The sequence below is a fragment of the Pongo abelii genome, chromosome 23 (genome assembly GCF_028885655.2).
Source record: "Pongo abelii isolate AG06213 chromosome 23, NHGRI_mPonAbe1-v2.0_pri, whole genome shotgun sequence".
NCBI classification, from domain to species: Eukaryota; Metazoa; Chordata; class Mammalia; order Primates; family Hominidae; genus Pongo; species Pongo abelii.
The window spans coordinates 25216497-25234942 of record NC_085929.1 but is presented as its reverse complement, the minus strand read 5'-3'; the positions used below and the strand labels follow the sequence as shown (position 1 = coordinate 25234942).

General features: G+C 54.5%; 1 protein-coding gene and 1 pseudogene across 1 annotated transcript in view; both read left to right on the top strand.

Annotated features, from left to right (window-relative positions):
• Positions 1–18446, top strand: part of BCR (BCR activator of RhoGEF and GTPase) — a 134487-nt gene that overhangs the window by 68224 nt on the left and 47817 nt on the right. Inside the window, exons 2-4 of the mRNA XM_002830901.6 lie at positions 4183–4364; positions 11354–11458; positions 11759–11944. Coding sequence (XP_002830947.3) covers positions 4183–4364; positions 11354–11458; positions 11759–11944 — 473 coding nt within the window. The remainder of the gene's footprint in view (positions 1–4182; positions 4365–11353; positions 11459–11758; positions 11945–18446) is intronic.
• On the top strand, positions 11951–18444 carry LOC129052518 (uncharacterized; annotated as a pseudogene).

The following is an 18446-nucleotide window of genomic DNA, read 5'->3' as shown; positions in this document are numbered from 1 at the left end:
TCAGGTGTGAAAAACTGCTTTGTGAAAAAGCAGGTTCCTGTGTGCTGGTTAGAATGGGGGGATGAGGAAATTAAGGGGCAGTCCTCCCCACCCCATCATTTGCCTTGGAGCAGACTGGAAGAGTCAGCAGAATGAGGGGCAACAAGTCTGGATTGGAGTGATCTGGGTGAGCTGAGGCAGGGGCTGAAGCCTCATATGGAATGTGGCAGGGATGAGCAGGCCATCTGGAATCCAGACTTAAAAGTATCAGTCACCCAGACATTGATTTGAGATCTCTGCAGAGGGGGAAACGGCTGGGGTTTCAGCTACATGGAGTGTCCTAATTCCCCAGCAGAGTCTGGCCGTGAGACCTGGTCTCTGTGTCTCACCTGGCGTGGTGATGTGTCCACTTCAAAGTCTCACTGGACACAGGCGGGCAGACCCTCACTGGGCACTTGATTCTTGCACCAGGTTTTAGCGTGGACGTTGCTAAGCCAGCATGTGGCTTCGCACATGTGGAATCTTACAGTTACTCTGGAGCAAGCCCTGGGACCCCGAATCTGACCCTGAAGTTCTTGCTGGGTTGACTCCCTGCTCAGTGTTGACTTCCTACTCAGTGTTGATTTGACCTTACACGTGAGTCAGTGTAGTCATGGACGCAGAAAGCACTCAGACAAAAGGTGCTCCACCAGGTGATGAAGAATGTGTTGATGTCTTAAGATCGTCTTTAGATAAATAGCAAAACCATTGGTTAAAAGCTGGTCTAACCCACCTTATTTTGTTGTTGTTTGTTTTGTTTTAGACGTTTCTCAGCCTGAAGCTGTGGTTTTAGTCTCTTTCTCTAGTGATAAGTGGAAAAGAGGGATGAGGAAGGGGCTTTGCTGGCCCAACCAAAAACAAAACTAAGAACCCATGAGTGTATTCTCTCCCTTGGGCACTTGGACACCTCTGCTAGAACGTTTAGTAGACGCTGACAATTCCAAGCTAATGTAAAAGCCAAGTCTGGAGGGTCATGGGGTAGGAGACGAGGGTGAGGAAGTTGTTAAAGGAGGCCAAGGGGATGGCAGGACCTTCATCTAATAGTGACAGTAGCATTTTAGAGCTAGAGGGTCTTTATCGATTGTCTAGTTCACATGCATGATTTTAAAAAAAGGAAGCTGAGGCAGGAGGATTGCTTGAACCCAGGAGTTGGAGACTAGCCTAGGCACCTTAGCGAGTCAATGTCTCTGTTAAATTAATAAATGAAGTCAAGAAAGGTGAGGCATGGACGGCCTCAGTGACCTGGACTAACTCACAGAGAGGTAGCAACGGGGAGGGCCAGAGCCTCGCTTCTGAGGGATTACACCACGGCTCACTTCCCCCACCCAAAGGCCAAAGGAACTGAGCATTCATAACCAACATAGCGATCTTGGTGCCTGGATGTACCATGGATTAAGGATGGTACCCCTCGATGTCCCATGGATTAAGGAGACCAGATTCCTCCATACAGCTTGTTGAGGGACTTGGTGGGTGCCCCCTGCTCTTGGGGTCTTCCTACTTTGGCTGCTATGCTCAACCCAGACCCAGCCTCTTCCTGGAATTCTCCTTTCGACACGCACAGAGACAGAACCCGGCCTGGCCTTTGCAGCCAGTAGTTGTGTGCAGTCACCTGGGACAGTGCTGCAGGTCAGCAGCCGGCAATGCTAGACACCGGGTTGGGGTCGCTCAGCAGGTCTCAGCCCTGGCTGCCAGCTAGATTCCCCCAGGAAGCCCCTGTAGCTTCGGATTCGGCAGGTCTGTGTGGATCCCAGTGAAATTGTTTTCAAAGCCTCCCAGGTGTTGCCGATGTGCAGCCAGGGCTGGGGACACCTGTTAGAGGGTGCTGAGTCCTGTGGGACAAGAAGTGGAGAACCTGGGAGAGGGAGAGGCAGAGGTGTGCAAGGAAGGCGGAACTTCGGCCATCTGCACCCACAGCTAGTGGCAGATCACTCCAGACACATGGCTCCCCCCGGCCATCCACGTGGAAAGGACTGACAACAGTCCCCACTTCAGGATTGCTGGGTCTGTTGCTCTGAGTGCCTGAGGGCAGCCCTGTGCCCACCCAGCCTGGGTGTGTGTGGTGGCAGTTGTAAACTCGTGAATGAACACCAAGGTCACATCTGCTGGTGACCTTTGGGCAGGGCTGCTTACAGGTGACTCATGGTGAGAGTGACGTCACCCCATCAGGGTGAGCTCTCAGAAGTCCCATGGGCCTCAAAGGCCCCGTTTGGAAGGAGTAGAGAAGGGATCCTCACATGAGCCATGGATCGAGCTAGAAGATCCTTGTGGGTTAACAATGGTCGTGATGAGTCCACTGGCTTGGAAGACTCAGGCTGAGAACAGGCCATCGAGGAGCTCCAGATGGCTAAGGCCTTGGAAACACGTGTTGGGCTTTGTCATTCAGCCTGGGAGGAAGGGAGTGATTATCTCCAGGTGCCTCTGGGAGGAATGAATTACTCTGTATAACCAGATAGTCCCAACAGGCAGGGGGCCTCTTGTAGGATAAGCCACTCTGTCCTCCTGCGGGTACTCACATTGGGGTAAGGGTGGTCTGGGATTTTGACAGACCTGCTGGAAGGTGGTCTGTGACTCAGCCAGAAGCTGGGCTGGGCTGGGGGATGGGGAGCCTATAGCCCCAGTTCCCTGGGCTGCGATGGGAATAGCATGCTAGGACTCGCTGCTCATGGTGGCCAGAACTTGCACCCCAGCCAGCATGCTGGCCTGTGCTCCTCACCCCATCAGACCCCATGGGCAGGTGTGCAAGGTGCAAGGACCATTCCCGACAACAAGACGGTAACAGTAACATTTTGGGTTTCCCTTTTTTTTTTTTTTTTGAGACAGAGTCTTGCTCTGCCCCCTAGGCTGGAGTGCAGTGGTGCAATCTCGGCTCACTGCAACCTCCACCTCCCAGGTTCAAGCAATTCTCCTGCCTCAGCCTCCCGTGTAGCTGGGATTACAGGCACCTGCCACCATGCCCGCCTAATTTTTTATATTTTTAGTAGAGATGGGGTTTCACCATATTGGCCAGGCTGGTCTCAAACTCCTGACCTCAAGTGATCCGCCACCTCTGCCTCCCAAAGTGCTGGGATTACAGGCATGAGCCACTGCACCCAGCCAGGGGTCCCCCTTTCTGTAGCAACCCAACCCCCCTGTATGGGGGAGAACCAACTGTTTTCTCTGTACACAGCTCAATGCAGATCACTTATGTGACCAAATGTGGGGGCTTTTTCCCACACCAAGCAGTTCTCTGCAGACACCAGCTGGGTGTCCTACAATTTCAACTCAGTTCTGACATTGTCTACCTGGAGTTAGCGTCAGATCCCACTGTTAAGGGCTCAGCTCCAGAAGACTTCCCCTAACTTCAGGTGTCAGTAGCAAGTCCAGGTTATCTATTGGCCGTAAATTGGAGGTTCCTACAGCCCCCTCCTTGAGTTTGATCACTTGCTGGAACGGCTCAGAGAACTCAGGAAAATAACTTACTAGATGACGGGTTTTTAATACAAAGATACAACTCAGGAGCAGCCAGATGGAAGAGGTGCATAGAGGAAGGTCTGTGGGAAGGGGTGCAGAGCTTCCATGCCCTCTCGGGGCACTGCCACATTTTCAGCAACCTGGAAGCTCTCCTAACCCTGGCCTTTTGGACAGCCCTTATTGTGTAGGCATGATTGATTACGTCACTGGCCATTGGTGATCAACTCAACCTTCAACTGTGGGTCTTCCCCAGAGAGTTGGGGGTGCCAACTCTCTAATCATGTGGTTGGTTCTCCCGGCAACCAGCCCCCTTCCTGAGGCTGTCCAGGAGCCCCAGTCACCTGTCATTTACTAGCACACATGAAGACATGTATTACTTTGGAGATTCCGAGGGTTTTAGGACCTGTGTGCCAGGAAAGTAGAGGGTGGGATATGCAAAGATCAAATATACATTTCTTAAGTCACAGCCCCCTGACAGGGGCAGACGTATCTCAGAAAGCCCCTTGTATTGTCTGGGGAGTGAGCTCATGTTCATCCCCCCTCACCTTGTGGTCTTTGACCAGTCAGTTGTGAAGGGGATGTCAGCATACCCGAGGTCGTTGTGAGATGCCTGTTGGGGACAGAGATGGTGTCAGCTGGGTGCTTGCTGGGACAGGTTGAGTATGGATGCTCCCTTCTCTGTCTCTAACACAGGATGCTTCTTTGCACACACAGATGGCTCGTTCGGAACACCACCTGGATACGGCTGTGCTGCAGACCGGGCAGAGGACCAGCGCCGGCACCAAGACGGGCTGCCCTACATTGATGACTCGCCCTCCTCATCGCCCCACCTCAGCAGCAAGGGCAGGGGCAGCCGGGATACGCTGGTCTCGGGAGCCCTGGAGTCCACTAAGGCGGTGAGTCCCCGTGGTGTGCGTGTGGCCAGAGGGCCAGGTGAGGCTCCCTGAAGCGCAGCCCCATGCTCAGGGGTACGTAGCAGGTAGGTGGTGGAGCAGCCAATGGTTTGGAAGCCGAGTGGGTCACCAAAAACTCCTTCCTCATCTCTACATGTGGTACACAGACAGTCTGCCAGATGTGTTGATCAGGGAGATCGGGGGATGCTTTGAACTGAGCATGGAGGAGGCAGGCAGCATGTGGTCTTGAGGCTGAGAATGTCAGCACCAGAGGCCACCGCCAAAACCAGCAGGACCTGTGTGGTGGTGCCAGCAACGCTGCTGAGCCAGGTGGTGTCTGGGCTTGGGTCCCTTTGCTTCATAGCCTTCTTGCTCCCTTTCACCAAAGCGTGTGCTGAGGATGGCTCCATCCATGTGACCAGGGCCTTTCCTGTGAGTTTTCACTTGGCCCTCATTAATAATTCTCGGCCTTGCTGTCACTTCCACTTTACAAATGTGGAACTGAAGTCCAGTGGTGGCTTCCCCAAGGTCTCATGGCTAGTGAGTAGCGGCACATTCAGTAGATGCTCTGCCATGCCCTCCAAGAAAGCAGTGGGCCCGCGCCCCCCTCAGATGAGAACGTAGCCCGGGCTGGTCGCAGGCTGGATGGTGCTGGACCGCCCGGCCCTGCATGAAGTTCTGACTCCTCTCGCTGCTCCCACAGCTCAGGGGGCTGCTTCAGCAATGCTCTGGGGCCCAGATGCTCACCCCTTGCCATTGGTGCATGTCCCCCCACTTGACCTCTTGGGTTCCTTACTTCTTGGGCTGAGAAAATCACTGCCCCAGGGCAGTTACTCCTTTTTGTCTTTTTGGTCGCTGATGACAGATTCCTTCCGCACTCTGCTTAGCTTATTTCTAGATGGTTTCCAACATAGCCTGGCATGGTGGCTTACACCTATAATTCCAGCGACTCAGGAGGCTGAGGTGGGAGAATTGCTTGAGTCCAGGAGCTCAAGACTGCAGTGAGCTGTGATTCTCACCACTGCACTCCAGCCTGGGCAACAGAGCAAGACCCTATCTTTAAAAATAATAATAATAAAATAAATAAAAAGAGCAAGAGAGAGATGGACTTTTCCCCATTTCTGTAAGGAAGCTCCAGAAGTGTATCTTCTCACTGAGCTGTTTTTTTCTGGGGCTGACATGTTAGCTGCAGGCCTGGGACTGCTGCTTATGTATATGCTTTTGTGATTTCTGAAGGCCTTGGTGCTGGGCAGGCTTCTTGTTCTGAACCGAGAGGATGGGAGAGGAAGCCAGTGGGTAACATGTACCTGCTCCGTGCAGCACACACAGGCTGCTGCCTTAGGTAGCTTCCTATCCCACATCGAGTGTCAACTTTTTACAGACTAGGAGGCCGAGGTTCAGAGAGGTGAAGTAACTTGCTTGGGCCACACAGCTCCAGGGTTTGAAGCCTTCCTGATTCTTCAGTGGGCACACTTTCCCTCCCTCAACTGTCTTGTCTTTCTTGGTGCACCCCTCTCTTGCTGCTTTGTGAGCGTGGTTTGGTACAAAGAAGGATCAAGTTCAGGTAGGCTAAGTGCTGAACTTGAGAAAGGCTATTTCTTTCCATCATTCTTGAGGGCTATCTTCACCAAGCCAGTCCTTGATGCAGTTCCTGGCCCCGAAAGGAAGCTGATCTGCCCACTCAGTGCCCCAGTCCCTGTCCGGGGCTGGGGACCTCCCACCCACACCTGGCTCTGACTTGGAGTACAGCCTTCACCTTTCAGTCCAGGGCTTCTCCTCTGTGAAGCCACTTCAGATCCTGGTCCCCCGACCCCTGCTCCCTGCTCCCTGCTTCTGCCCTCACAGGAGCTGTAGACGTTTCTCATGGTGCACGTCCTGCAGGAGGTTGCACGTCTCTGCCTGTCAGGTCCAGAGTTTCCAATCCCAAGCACTCCCCTTGGCCCAGAGCTGGTCTGAAGAGGAGGGGATTTGATTGGAGAAGAACTGTGTGTAGCTCCTTTCCAGAAACCTTCTGGTGCTCTTCCCAGTGGTTGGGACCCCAGGACGGGTGCCCTTCACTGCTCTGGAGACAAGCATAGCCTTGACTTCCTGGTTTCTCTGCCAGCTGTGCAACAAGCCATGCAAATGTTGTCTTTCATTTCTGATCTTTGGTTTGAAGACATGGCTGTCACTTCCTAGGACACCTGACTTCCCCCAGGAAGCATGGTGATCTTGAGGCCAGAGGCACCCTGATCCTGACCATCCAGTGGGAAAGCGGCATCAGGCTGCTCATCCCTCTCCTCCTGCATGCCACCAACCCCTCATTTGGTCCCAGATGCTGATCTTGAGTCTTTGGGGTCTCAGTGGACTCCTGTGGCATGGGTCTTTTCTGTGAATACCCACTCGTAGTGTAGACAGAGGTTGGACAGAGGCCAGGCACCCCCTTGTCCGGGGTGCTGTGGGAAGGATTCACACAGGCTGGCCTGTTGCAACAACCTGCAGCCCCAGGACCCTGTACAGAGGCCAGCCCCTTGCCCTCTGTATGCCATGAGGGCCAGGTTCTTGGGGTGTTCACCGGCTGGGCCGCAGGACAATGTTCAGTCTGTTGCTAATGAACACCTGCCCTTGCCCAGAGCAAGAAGGTCCTTTCTCCAGCAGCTGTGCTGGCTGCACACTCCCAGCCCAGAGCAGCCTGCCCCTCGCAGCAAGGGTTTTGCACCCTGATCACCACTGGGTTCCCCCAGATTAGGGGGACTAGGATGAGGGACTAGAAGGGGCCTCTTTGCACTCTGCCCTGTCCTGAAGCTTAGTTCCAGCTCCTGCCCTCGGTTCACCCGTGGGCCTGGTAGCCAGCTGACAACAGTTTTATTCACCTTGTTCTCTGTTGGCTTTTCCTGCTTGGTTGTCACAAGCCCAGTTTGTTTTGTGGGTTCTTTATTGGCTTTTATTTAGCCTCAAGTTTTGTGTTTGTACCCGCCTAGGTAGGGTCGTGGTAGGAGGGCCTTCCTTCCATGTCACTGACTTCTTTTTCCAATTTCCCTTTACCTCCAGCTTCCTACCTGCCCCAGCCTCCTTGCCTGCCTCCATGGCCCTCCCTGCATTCACGTCCTTTCCCATAACTGGCACGAGCACAGCCCTGAGCTATAAATAGCCCCAGGCCGGGCCCTGCCCTTTGCTCTCTGCATGGACTTGGCTGATTTCTGAGCCGTCCCTGTCTGATGCCACCAGCACTATTCAGGACTCTAGAAGATTCTTAGTCTAAGGAGAAGTGCCTCATCCTGAGTCTTGTCTCCACCCCACCCAGTCCATGCCCTGGGCCAGATGTTCCCTGAGCAGCCCCGCCCTTCAGAACAGGGAGGGAGATCCAGATTCTGCCTTCCTGCCTGCGCTGTTTTTCCTCCTGGCTTTCCAAACCATGTGGACAGAACGAGACACAGTGCTCCCACCCACGCGGGCACAAGCATCTCACACTGGGTGGGGCCGTCATGGGCCCTGCTGCCGTAGCAGCCTCCCTTGGCCCTGCAGCCACCTGGTACTCATAGTAGCAAGATTGTCCTTAGAACATGAGCACGGCTGGCAGGCTGGGTGGATGGGTGGCGCTGCCCAAGGGGCCTACCATTCCCTTCACCTCTTCTCCTCTTGTGGAGCAGGGAGCGGCATCTGCACACAGTGGGAGGCACTTGCAGGGGCAGCTGGGGGTGCTTTCCCCAAAGACTCCACCATTCATGATGGGCAGAGAGGGGGTGTCATAGGCCGCCCCACCCTACGTGTATGTGCACCATGGACAGCGGACTTGCTGAACTTGGGTAGCATTTCAGGGCACCAAGTCAGGCTCAATTGACGGTCCTGGGTTCCTTGGTCCCAATTGTCTCCAAGTGAGAGTATGGAGACCCTGAAGGAGCCCTCAGAGATTCATAAAAACTCAGCCAACACTAGGATACAGCCAGGTCTTTGAGATCCACTCATTGATTTATTAAATGAATCTTAATTGAGCACCTGGGTGTTCTGGGCACTGTGCTAGGCAAGGAAGTTCCTAGCTCAGGCACAGCCATGGCCTGGAGGCTCCCACCTGTGGAGACACTGCCTACCCTGCCCTGGGGGGACAGGTGTGCACGGGACCTGCGTGTCCTTTTCCTTGGAGCTGCTCTCAGCCCAGATCTTGATGGCTGTCCCCCCCCACACATGTACGTGTGTATAAATGCACATATATACACACATATACACAGGCACCCGGGCATGCTGACAGCTCATGCATACATTCACACAAGTGTGCACACACTTAGGCGATTCCCAGGGCAAAAAGGTGGCCCAGGAAGGCTTTTTAGATGGTCCCAGTGGGCAAGTGAGGATTTGTGGTCCAAGCCCCAGGGACTCAAATGGGGCACAGGGTGGGGCTCCCTCCCCGGGCAGTGGAGGCTTAGGGCTGGAGGGCATTTGCCTGAGACCATGGGGCAGGCCAGGCCCTGGGCGCTTCGTGTTGAACCTGCTGTCTATACCATGACATGCCTCCCTCCTAGAGCACCAGGGAAATAGGACAGCAGGGTTGGGAGTAGGCAGGGGCTGTGCTGGGACCCTGATTCCAAATTCTACAGATACCATGAGGCCTGAGCTGACCTCAGTCAGATCCTTCCTCAAACCCATCAGTTCTCACTGGAGGTGATTCTGCTCCCAGGGCATGTGTGGCAGCGCCTGGAGACATTGTGGCTGCCACACCTTGGGGGAGAGGGTGTTACTCACATATGGTAGGTAGAGGCAAGGATGCTGCACAGAATCCTACAAGGCACAGGATGCCACCCAGCCCCTGACAGAGACTCCTCAAGGCCTAGATGTCAGCGGGGCCAACGAGGAGCCTGCCCACAGCCAGTGATTTTCCCCGAAAGTGGGAAAGTGAGTGATCAGGGACCACCGCCCCAGTTCCACACCTGTGAGCCCAGCAACCCGTGGAGAAGTGGGCGGGGCTGTCATAGATACCGGACCTGACACCCCCCCCACCCCCTGCGCGCACGCACGCACGCACTTTGCTCTGACTACAGGCAGGGCCATTGGACACAGGCGGGACAGAGAGAGCAGCACAGCCTCAGCCCCGTGGAGCACTGAGGTGCTGCCGTGGGCACGGCAGCCTCCAACATTGCCAGTGGCCAGGGAGCAGGTGGGAGTGGCCAGGAAGTCAGGCGGCGGTTTCTGTGGCCTTTGGCGTCATCATCTTGGGTGTCATGCCTTTGCTGGGACTGTTGTAACAAAGCACCACAGACTGGGGGGCTTAAAGAACAGGAGTTTATTTTCTCATAGCCCTGGAGGCCTGAAGTCCAAGATCAAGGGGTGGGCAGGGGTGGCTTCTTCTCGGGCCCCTCTCTTGGGCTTGTCTTCTCTGTGTGTCTTCACATGATGTTCCCTCCATTTGAGTCTGTGTCCTGACCTCTTCTTTTACAAGCACCCCAGTCCTGATGGGGTACCGTGGCTCATGCCTGTAATCCCACCACTCTGGGAGGCTGAGGTGGAAGGACCACTTGAGCTCAGGAGTTTGAGACCAGCCTGGGCAACATGGCAAGACCTTGTTTCTACAAAAAAAAAAAAAAAAAATTTTTTTTTTTTTTTTTTTTTTTTTTGAGACGGAGTTTCGCTCTTGTTGCCCAGGCTGCAGTGCCATAGCATGGTCTCGGCTCACTGCAACCTCCCCCTCCCATGTTTAGGCAATTCCTGCCTCTGCCTCCCAAGTAGTGGGGATTACAGGCGCCGGCCACCACACCCGGCTAATTTTTGTATTTTTAGTAGAGACGGGGTTTCACCATGTTGGCCAGGCTGGTGATCTCGAACTCCTGACCTCAGGTGATCCACCCGCCTCGGCCTCCCAAACTGCTGGGATTACAGGCGTGAGACATTGCGCCTGGACCCCCCCAAAAATGTTTAAGTTAGCAGAGCGAGGTGGTGGGTGCATGAGGTCCCAGCTACTTGGGAGGCTCAGATGGGAGGATTACTTGAGCCTGGGCTCTCAAGGCTGCAGTAAGCTATGACTGTGCCACAGCACTCCAGCCTGAGCGACAGAGCGAGACATCATCTCAAAAAAAACAAAAAAGAATGGGACATATGGAACCTTTTGGCTTCAGTTTACCTTAAAGGCCCTGCCTTCAGATACAGTAACGTTCTAAGTTACTGGGGTTTAGGGCTTCAACATGAATTTGAGTGGGGAGGGGAGATGTTATCATAACTAGGATTAGAAGGTGGCCTCCCAGGGGCGTGGGCTCTGTCCCCTACACCAACGTCCAGCAATGTGTCAGCTTCTTCATTTGGAGACAAAAACAGTAGAGCTTCCCTGAACTTTCAGCAGGGACGCTAATGGGAAGGGGGGACTTTGTCATAGCCCACATGTAAGAGGGTCCCTGCCAGTCCAGTGATGTCGGGGTCTAAAAAGCAGGGTCAGGGGACACAGGCCTTGAGCCCCAGGGACAGGGTTCTTCTGGGGCAGGTGGTAGCAGTCCCTGTGGCTGGAAGGGAGGGCATCTGGAGAAGGCGGTGCTGCCTGGGCCCCATCAATCGAAGGGTCATGTGGCAGCAGCAGTCAGACAATCCAAGTGAGGCGGGCCCCAGGTGAGCCGTGGGGAGTGGAGTTTGGCTGCAGCAGGAGCCAGGTGGCCATGCTGTGGGCTCGGACGCCCCCTCAGGTCAGAGCCTCCTTCTTCCCTGACTGTGTCAGGCAGGTACCCTTGGGTCGCGTGCAGAAGCGTGGAGGGAGGCCTGGCCCAGCCTGCTCCGCACCAAACTCTGTTTCGCGGTCTGGCAAGACTAAGGGTGGCCCTGGTGTTGCCAGATGACCCCCCCGGGATTCTCAGCGACCGTGAGCATGTGGCTTAGTATGTGCAGAGGGTCCCCTGCCTCCCTTTAATTCCATGTGGAGCCTTTGTGGGGGCAGAGGTTTGTCCAGAGGTCAACAAGCTGGCCCTCCTCTCTCAGAGGGCCCTGATGCAAGAATCCTGCTACTGCCCTTCCAGGCTGACTTCTGTCTGTTTCTCCTGCAGAGTGAGCTGGACTTGGAAAAGGGCTTGGAGATGAGAAAATGGGTCCTGTCTGGAATACTGGCTAGCGAGGAGACTTACCTGAGCCACCTGGAGGCACTGCTGCTGGTGAGGAGGATTTAGGGAGCTGAGCAGGGCGGGATGGGGCAGGGTGACAGGGTTGGGGAGCCTCTTTGCCCTTAAGTCCCAGGTCAGCTGTCAGAGCCTGGGTGCAGCTCGCCATCCCTGGAGTGGATACCAGTGGAAGACTGAGTTGCCAAACCAAGCTAGTTTTAAAATTGTATTTGTTATGTGATTTAAAAATAAAAGTGCATATGTCAGGTAACCATGACTGTCTACTGTCATACAATGCACCTGAGGGATGGCAGCCCCTCTCACCTGTGCTACCTCACTTGTGCCCTCTTCCAGCCCATGAAGCCTTTGAAAGCCGCTGCCACCACCTCTCAGCCGGTGCTGACGAGTCAGCAGATCGAGACCATCTTCTTCAAAGTGCCTGAGCTCTACGAGATCCACAAGGAGTTCTATGATGGGCTCTTCCCCCGCGTGCAGCAGTGGAGCCACCAGCAGCAGGTGGGCGACCTCTTCCAGAAGCTGGTAAGTAACCCAGGGCCGGTGCTGGGACTACAGGCATATACTACCACGTCCAGCTAATTTTTTGTATTTTTAGTAGAGACAGAGTTTTGCTATGTTGGCCAGGCTGGTCTCAAACTCCTAACCTCAAGTGATCCACCTGCCTCAGCCTCCCAAAGTACTGAGATTACAGGCGTGAGCCACCATGCCCAGCCCTTTTTTTTTTTTTTTTTAATTTATATTTATTTAGATAAATATTTTTAAAAAGAGATGGGGACTTACTACGTTGTCCAGGCTGGAGTGCAGTGGCTATTCACAGGCGCGATTCCACCGCTCATCAGCACGGGAGTTTTGACCTCCTTCCTTTCCAGCCTTGGCTGTTTCACTCCTTCTTAGGCAAACTGGTGGTTCCCGACTCCTAGGAGGTCACCATATTGATGCCAAACTTAGTGTGTAGTGCACTACAGCCCAGAACTCCTGCCTGAAGCCATCCTCCGGCCTCAGCCTTCCGCGTAGCTGGGACTACAGGTGCGCACCACCACATGTTGTGTGCACACACTTTCCCTGAAGCAGGCTTCCTCCGCTGGGAAACAAGTCCTCTAGGGGCAGGTGTGGCCAGAGGCCAGGCCCCCCTCTAAGTGTGAAGAGCATGGGATTCCTTAAAAGCCCTGCCCCCAGCACTTCTGGACTACCTAGACACCCAGCTCTGGCCTTGGTCCTCCCCTTGGCTGGTGCTGGGGACTGAGTTTTCTGCTCTGAGGTGTGGCTTTCCTGTAGAGACCCCTCCCTCTGCCACCCTGCGCTGCAGACCCCCCAGACTCCAGGCCAGAGCTAAGGCTTGAGGAACACACAAGACACTTAATTTGTTCCAGTTCTTGCTCCCTGGGGCTCTTTCCCCTATTGCCAGAGAGCAGGAGGCTGTATTTTGATACATGCCGCCCCCTCCATCTTTGAAGCCCCCCCTTTTCTCCGTGTGTGTGTCAGCAGTTTTAAACCTAGTGGAGGGCGGTGGCTCGGGCTGGGCTCCGCATCGGGCCGGCCCCGCGGCCGCTCTTGGGCAGCCAGGGCCGCTGGGTGGGGGGCTCCCGGGAACTGCCGTCCCGGGTGAGGGCGGGGGCGGACAGGCGAGGAAGCTGCAGGAAAGGCGGGTGGCGAGGGGGAAGCAAAGGAAGGGGAAGAGGAAGAGAAAAGCTAGCGAGAGGGGCAAGGCGGAAGAGGAAGCAGGGTGGAAGGGAAGTCCGGGCCGCAGACGGCGAAGGAGGCAGCGGGGCCGGGGGCTGAGGCGGGAGCGAGGGCATGCCCAAGAGAGGAAGCAGAGGGAGGCGGAAGCGTGGAGGAAGGGGCGAGAAGCATAGCATCATCAAAGATGAGGGGAGCGCAGGGGCCGGGAAGGAGGCACAAGGAAGAGTATGGGAAGAAGGAGGAATGGAGGGTCAGGGCTAGGCGGCTGGAGGGCGCCAGGCCGGGAAGAGCACAAGGACAAGGGGGTCAGGCTTGGGCCTACATCCCGGGTACAGGGGCGGCCGTGGCGGCGGCAGCCAGTGGGGAGGAGGAGGAGGCGGCTCGGGAGGCGGCCGCCTGCCCGGCTGCGGGGCCAGCGCTCTGGCGCCTGCCGGAAGTGCTGCTGCTGCTCATCTGCTCCTACCTCGACATGCCGGACCTCAGCCGCCTGGCCCAGGTGTGCCGCTGGCTGCGGCGCTTCACCAACTGCGACCTGCTTCGGCGCCAGATAGCCCGGGCCTCGCTGAACTCTGGCTTCACGCGGCTCGGCACCAACCTGATGACCAGTGTCCCAGTGAAGGTGTCTCAGAAGTGGATACTGGGGCGCTGCCTAGAGGGGATTCTGCTGAAGTGGAGATGCAGTCAGATGCCTTGGATGCAGCTAGAGGATGATGCTTTGTACATATCCCAGGCTAATTTCATCCTGGCCAGCTGGGGTAGTGTTTATACACCATCCAGACTGAAGACCGAATCTGGTCCGTTGCTACCAGGCCATTACTCAGCTCTTTTGTGACAGGGGTGGCTTGTTGTGGGCACTTCTCACCCCTGAAAATCTAGGACCTCAGCAGTGGGCAGCTGATGACACACTTGGACAGTGACTTTCCCCCAAGGACTGGGGTGCTGGATGTCATGTATGAGTTCCCTTTCACACTGCTGTCCTGTGGCTATGACACCTACGTTCGCTACTGGGACCGCCACACCAGTGTCTGGAATTGTGTCATGGACTGGGAGGAGCCCCACAACAGCACCCTGTACTGCCTTGCAGACAGATGGCAACCACTTGCTGGCCACAGGTTCCTCCTTCTACAGTGCTGTACGGCTGTGGGACCGGCTGTGGCCTGCCTGCACGCCTTCCCGCTGACGTCGACTCCCCTCGGCAGCCCTGTGTACTGCCTGCATCTCACCACCAAGCATCTCTATGCTGCACTGTCTTACAACCTCCACATCCTGGATATTAAAAACCGTGACCGTCAGGGCCACCCCTGCCTGTGGGCCAAGGAGACCAGTGAGTCAGGGACCTCTCTTGCATGGAAGGTGCAGTGATAGTTCCTCCCCACTGCCCCACTGTGCTCCTGGGCCTGTGACCCCAGTGCTCAGGCACCTTGCACTAGAGGCTGCTGACTCCTGGAGCTTTGAGGCTTACCAGAGATGCAGTCCCTCCCAGGAACCTGTTGGAGAGGCAGGACCTGCTGCTTTAGAGGAGTGGGGCTGAACCCGGGCCTTGCGACTCTGTTTGGCCAGAGCAAGGATCTGGCCTGGAGAGGCCTATCCGATACCCCTTATTAGATCCATGATAGCCTACAGAGTGAGGTGAGGTTCTTCCACCTTCCCAGGTGGTTTCTTTCTGCCACTTCCTGGAAAGAAAAGTGAGGCTGCCAATAGCCCGCTGGCAGCAGCCAGACCTCACCCTTGACCAACCTCTCGGGGCCGGAGGTTCATTCCTGGGGCACTGTGGCCTGGTTTTGCTTTGAAACCATGAGAGGGCAAAGGGAACCCAGCAGTTCTGAGTGAGTTCTAGCCAGCCCTACCTCAGGCTGGCTGTTGAGAGATTTTACAAGTTTCATTTTTGTAAAAATAAAGCTTGATTGTTCACAGAAAAAAAAAACAAAAGAAGACCTAGTGGATGTGACTTGGCCTGACGCCCTCCTGAGAAATGAAGAATCGTGTTGTTGGGGGGAAGAAAACACACATCCAGAGCTCTTCCCCAGATAATATTCCGAAATCACTCAGAGACTTTTTTAAAACTTTAATATCTGAGGAACACTGGAATTTAACTTTGGAAAGTTTCCACTGGCTGCCCTGGAGGCCTTGAGCTACCTTCATGCATCAGATGATGCAGCCGGAAGACTCGGAGGAGAGGCTGGGGTTTCAGTGGGAAGTTGTTCCCCATAACTGTGAGCTGAGTACTCACGTGTGTTCAACCTGGGCTGGGTGCTGGGGACTCCCCAAGGACAGATAGGCCCGGTGCCTGCCCTTGTCTCCCTGACCAGCTCAGTAGGGTTGGCCCAGCATCGCTCTGTCAGGCTTCCAGGTTGGACAAGTCTTAGGACCAAAGGAGCTTGCAGTGCCCTGCCCAGCTCTGGTTCCTCTTCCAAGCCCAGGAACTCGTGATCCACGTCCAATGGTTCAGAAAGCCAGACTCAGATGCGGCTTCTGCCACCTCCTCATGTGGGGCTGCACGGGCTGACTTTCCTGCTCCGGGTTGTGGTTCTGGCTGAAGTTTTATCAACTCAGAATTTTTATTTTTCTAATTATTTCAAACTTAAAGGAGAGCTGTAAGAATGGGGCAAAGAGCTCTAGTATAGCCTTCACCCAGATACACTGATGGGAACTTTTTGCCACATTTGCTTTATCTCTTTCTGTGCACATACAAACGCACATGGACACATACACACAAGCACAAGATGTTTTCCCCCCTGAATACTTCATTTGCTAAGAACAAGGACATTCTCACCTGTAACTCACAGTACAATTTGTCAAATTCAGGAAATTTCACATTGATGAGATACTGTTATTTAATATGTAGTTCATATAAATTTCCCCGAAGTTAACAATTGCATTCTTCACAGCTGTTTTCATTCTCTGATTCAGGACCCGGTTTAAGATCATGTTATGTACTTGGTTGTCACATCTCTCTAGTCTCCTTCCATCTGTACCAGTTCCTTAGACTTTGCTTGTTTTCCATGACCTTGACTTTTTTTTTTTTTTCTTGAGATAGAGTCTCCCTCTGTCACCCAAGCTGGAGTATAGTGGCGCAGTCTTGTCTCACTGCAACCTCCGCCTCCTGGGTTCAGGCGATTCTCCTGCCTCAGCCTCCCTGAGTAGCTGGAACTACAGGCGCGTGTCACCATGCCCAGCTAAATTTTTTTGTGTTTTTAGTAGAGACGAGGTTTCACCATGTTGGTCAGGCTGGTCTCAAACTCCTGACCTCAGGTGATCCGCCCGCCTTGGCCTCCCAAAGTACTGGGATTACAGGCATGAGCCACTGCACCCTGCCTTTTTTTTTTTTTCCTTTTGGAGATGGAGTCTCGCTCTATCACCCAGGCTGGAGTACAGTGGCGTGATCTTAGCTCCTTGCAACCTCTGCCTCCAAGGTTCAAGCGATTCTCCTGTCTCAGCCTCCCGAGTGACTGGGATTATAGGCATGCGCCGTCACACCCGTCTAATTTTTGTATTTTCAGTAGAAACTGGGTATTGCTATGTTGGCCAGGTTGATCTTGAACTCCTGACCTCAGGTGATCTGCCTGCCTCGGCCTCCCAAAGTGCTAGGATTACAGGCGTGAACCACCGCGCCCAGACAACCTTGACATTTTTTGAAGGGCACAGGCCCACTCAGGTTTGCCAGTTTCCTCAGGAATAGCTTCACGTTCTGCGTAACAGCACCACAGCAGCGAGGCAGTGTGCTTCTCAGTGCATCAGATCCGGAGGCACGTTTTTGATTAGTGAACAATGTGGAAAGGAATTGCTTAGAACTTCGCACAAGCCACCTGGAAGATGTGAGCTCCTGGAGCAGGAGGGAGGAGAAGTCTTGAAAGGAGTCCTCCTTGCAAGACCCCTGAGACCCTGCTGAGCTGTCACCTCTTCTGAGAGGCTGTCCTGGTCCTGACCACGTTCTCAAAAGCAGCCTCGTCGCTCTCAGTCCCTGTCCCGCTTGTAACCATCTGCCATTACTTTGCTTGTGTGTGTTCATGCATGTGTTTATCAGGCACTGTCCTGTTAGTACACCAGCTTCAGAGGGCAGCGCCGTGTCTGAATTGTTCACCACTGCGGTGACAAGGCCTAAAGCAGGCCCTTGGCTGCTTTGTGCCAAGGCTGGGAGGCACTCAGTGACTTGCAAAGGAGGGAGGAGGGAAAGAAGGAAGAGCTCTGGACCTCATCACTGCACGGATGAGGAAGAACCTAGAACTGGAGGATGCAAGGACTCCTCCAGGTGGTTAGCATGGCAGGGGCCTGGCAGGTGTCTTCCGGCTGCTACCCTTTCCTCGTACACCCTAAGCCCCTTCTTGCAGGGGCTTCTTGCAGGGAGCAGGGCCAGAAGATCAGACAGTGCCAAGGGTGCCTGGTTATCCAGCTTCTGGGATTGTCATCTGTAGAAACATAAAATTCAATATAAATGCAAATGCACATGGAAATAAAATTTAGGTTTGACACAAAACAAACACCAGGAGCCGTGAATGCCTTGGTCTTCCAGCTTGCAGTCAGCTACAGTGGGAGTCTCCAGCCCTGACCAGTGCATCTTCTGGGTCTGCCCTTACACTCCCCAGGCCTAGGTTTGCTGGTTTTTCCCTCGCTGCCCATAAAGGTGTTGTGGGGCCCAGAGATGGCGGTGTCTACTGCACTCACACAAGTTGTTGCTGAATCGAGTGTGTGTCTGACCTGGAGGTGCAGTGAGGAGATCTATTATTGCCATTGGTTTAGTAAAGAACAAACAGAACACCTCTCACCTTAACAGCCAGTCAGTCTCTCCCCACCAGGTGTGTAGCATGACACCTGAGCACCCTCACCAGGCCCAGGATGGGCTTCTGTCTGTGCAGCGGGAGGCTCTCTTCTGCAAAGACGGCCGGACTTGGCGTTTCTTATGTGTCTGAAGGGACTGGACATGCATGGAACACCATGGGTGGGACAGGGGGTAACCTCTGTGTCCAGGGTACACTCCTGCAGCCAGAATGGGAAAGTGCTGCGCGCAGACACTTGTCCAGATTCACTGACAACCTCGAACTTCAGCTGCCGCTCATGGCACCATTTCAGTGAGTGGGGTAGGAGGAATAAGTAGCTCTGGAAGGGAACTGTTACCTGCCTGGCGCCGTGAGTCACTTCTCAGCATGTCATTTTGGGAGCGGGAAGTGTGCTGGGTGCGTGGGGAGGGGAGCAGGTGGGAGGGAGCAGCACGGAAGCGCCGAGGCCTCTGCAGCCTGTGTGCCATCTGCTGTCGCTGGAGTTTCTGCAGAGCTGTGCACGGGAGCCTGCTCTTCAGGAAGATGGGGGAGCAGCAGCACCTGTCCCACTCTCTCTTCCTTCCTCCCCC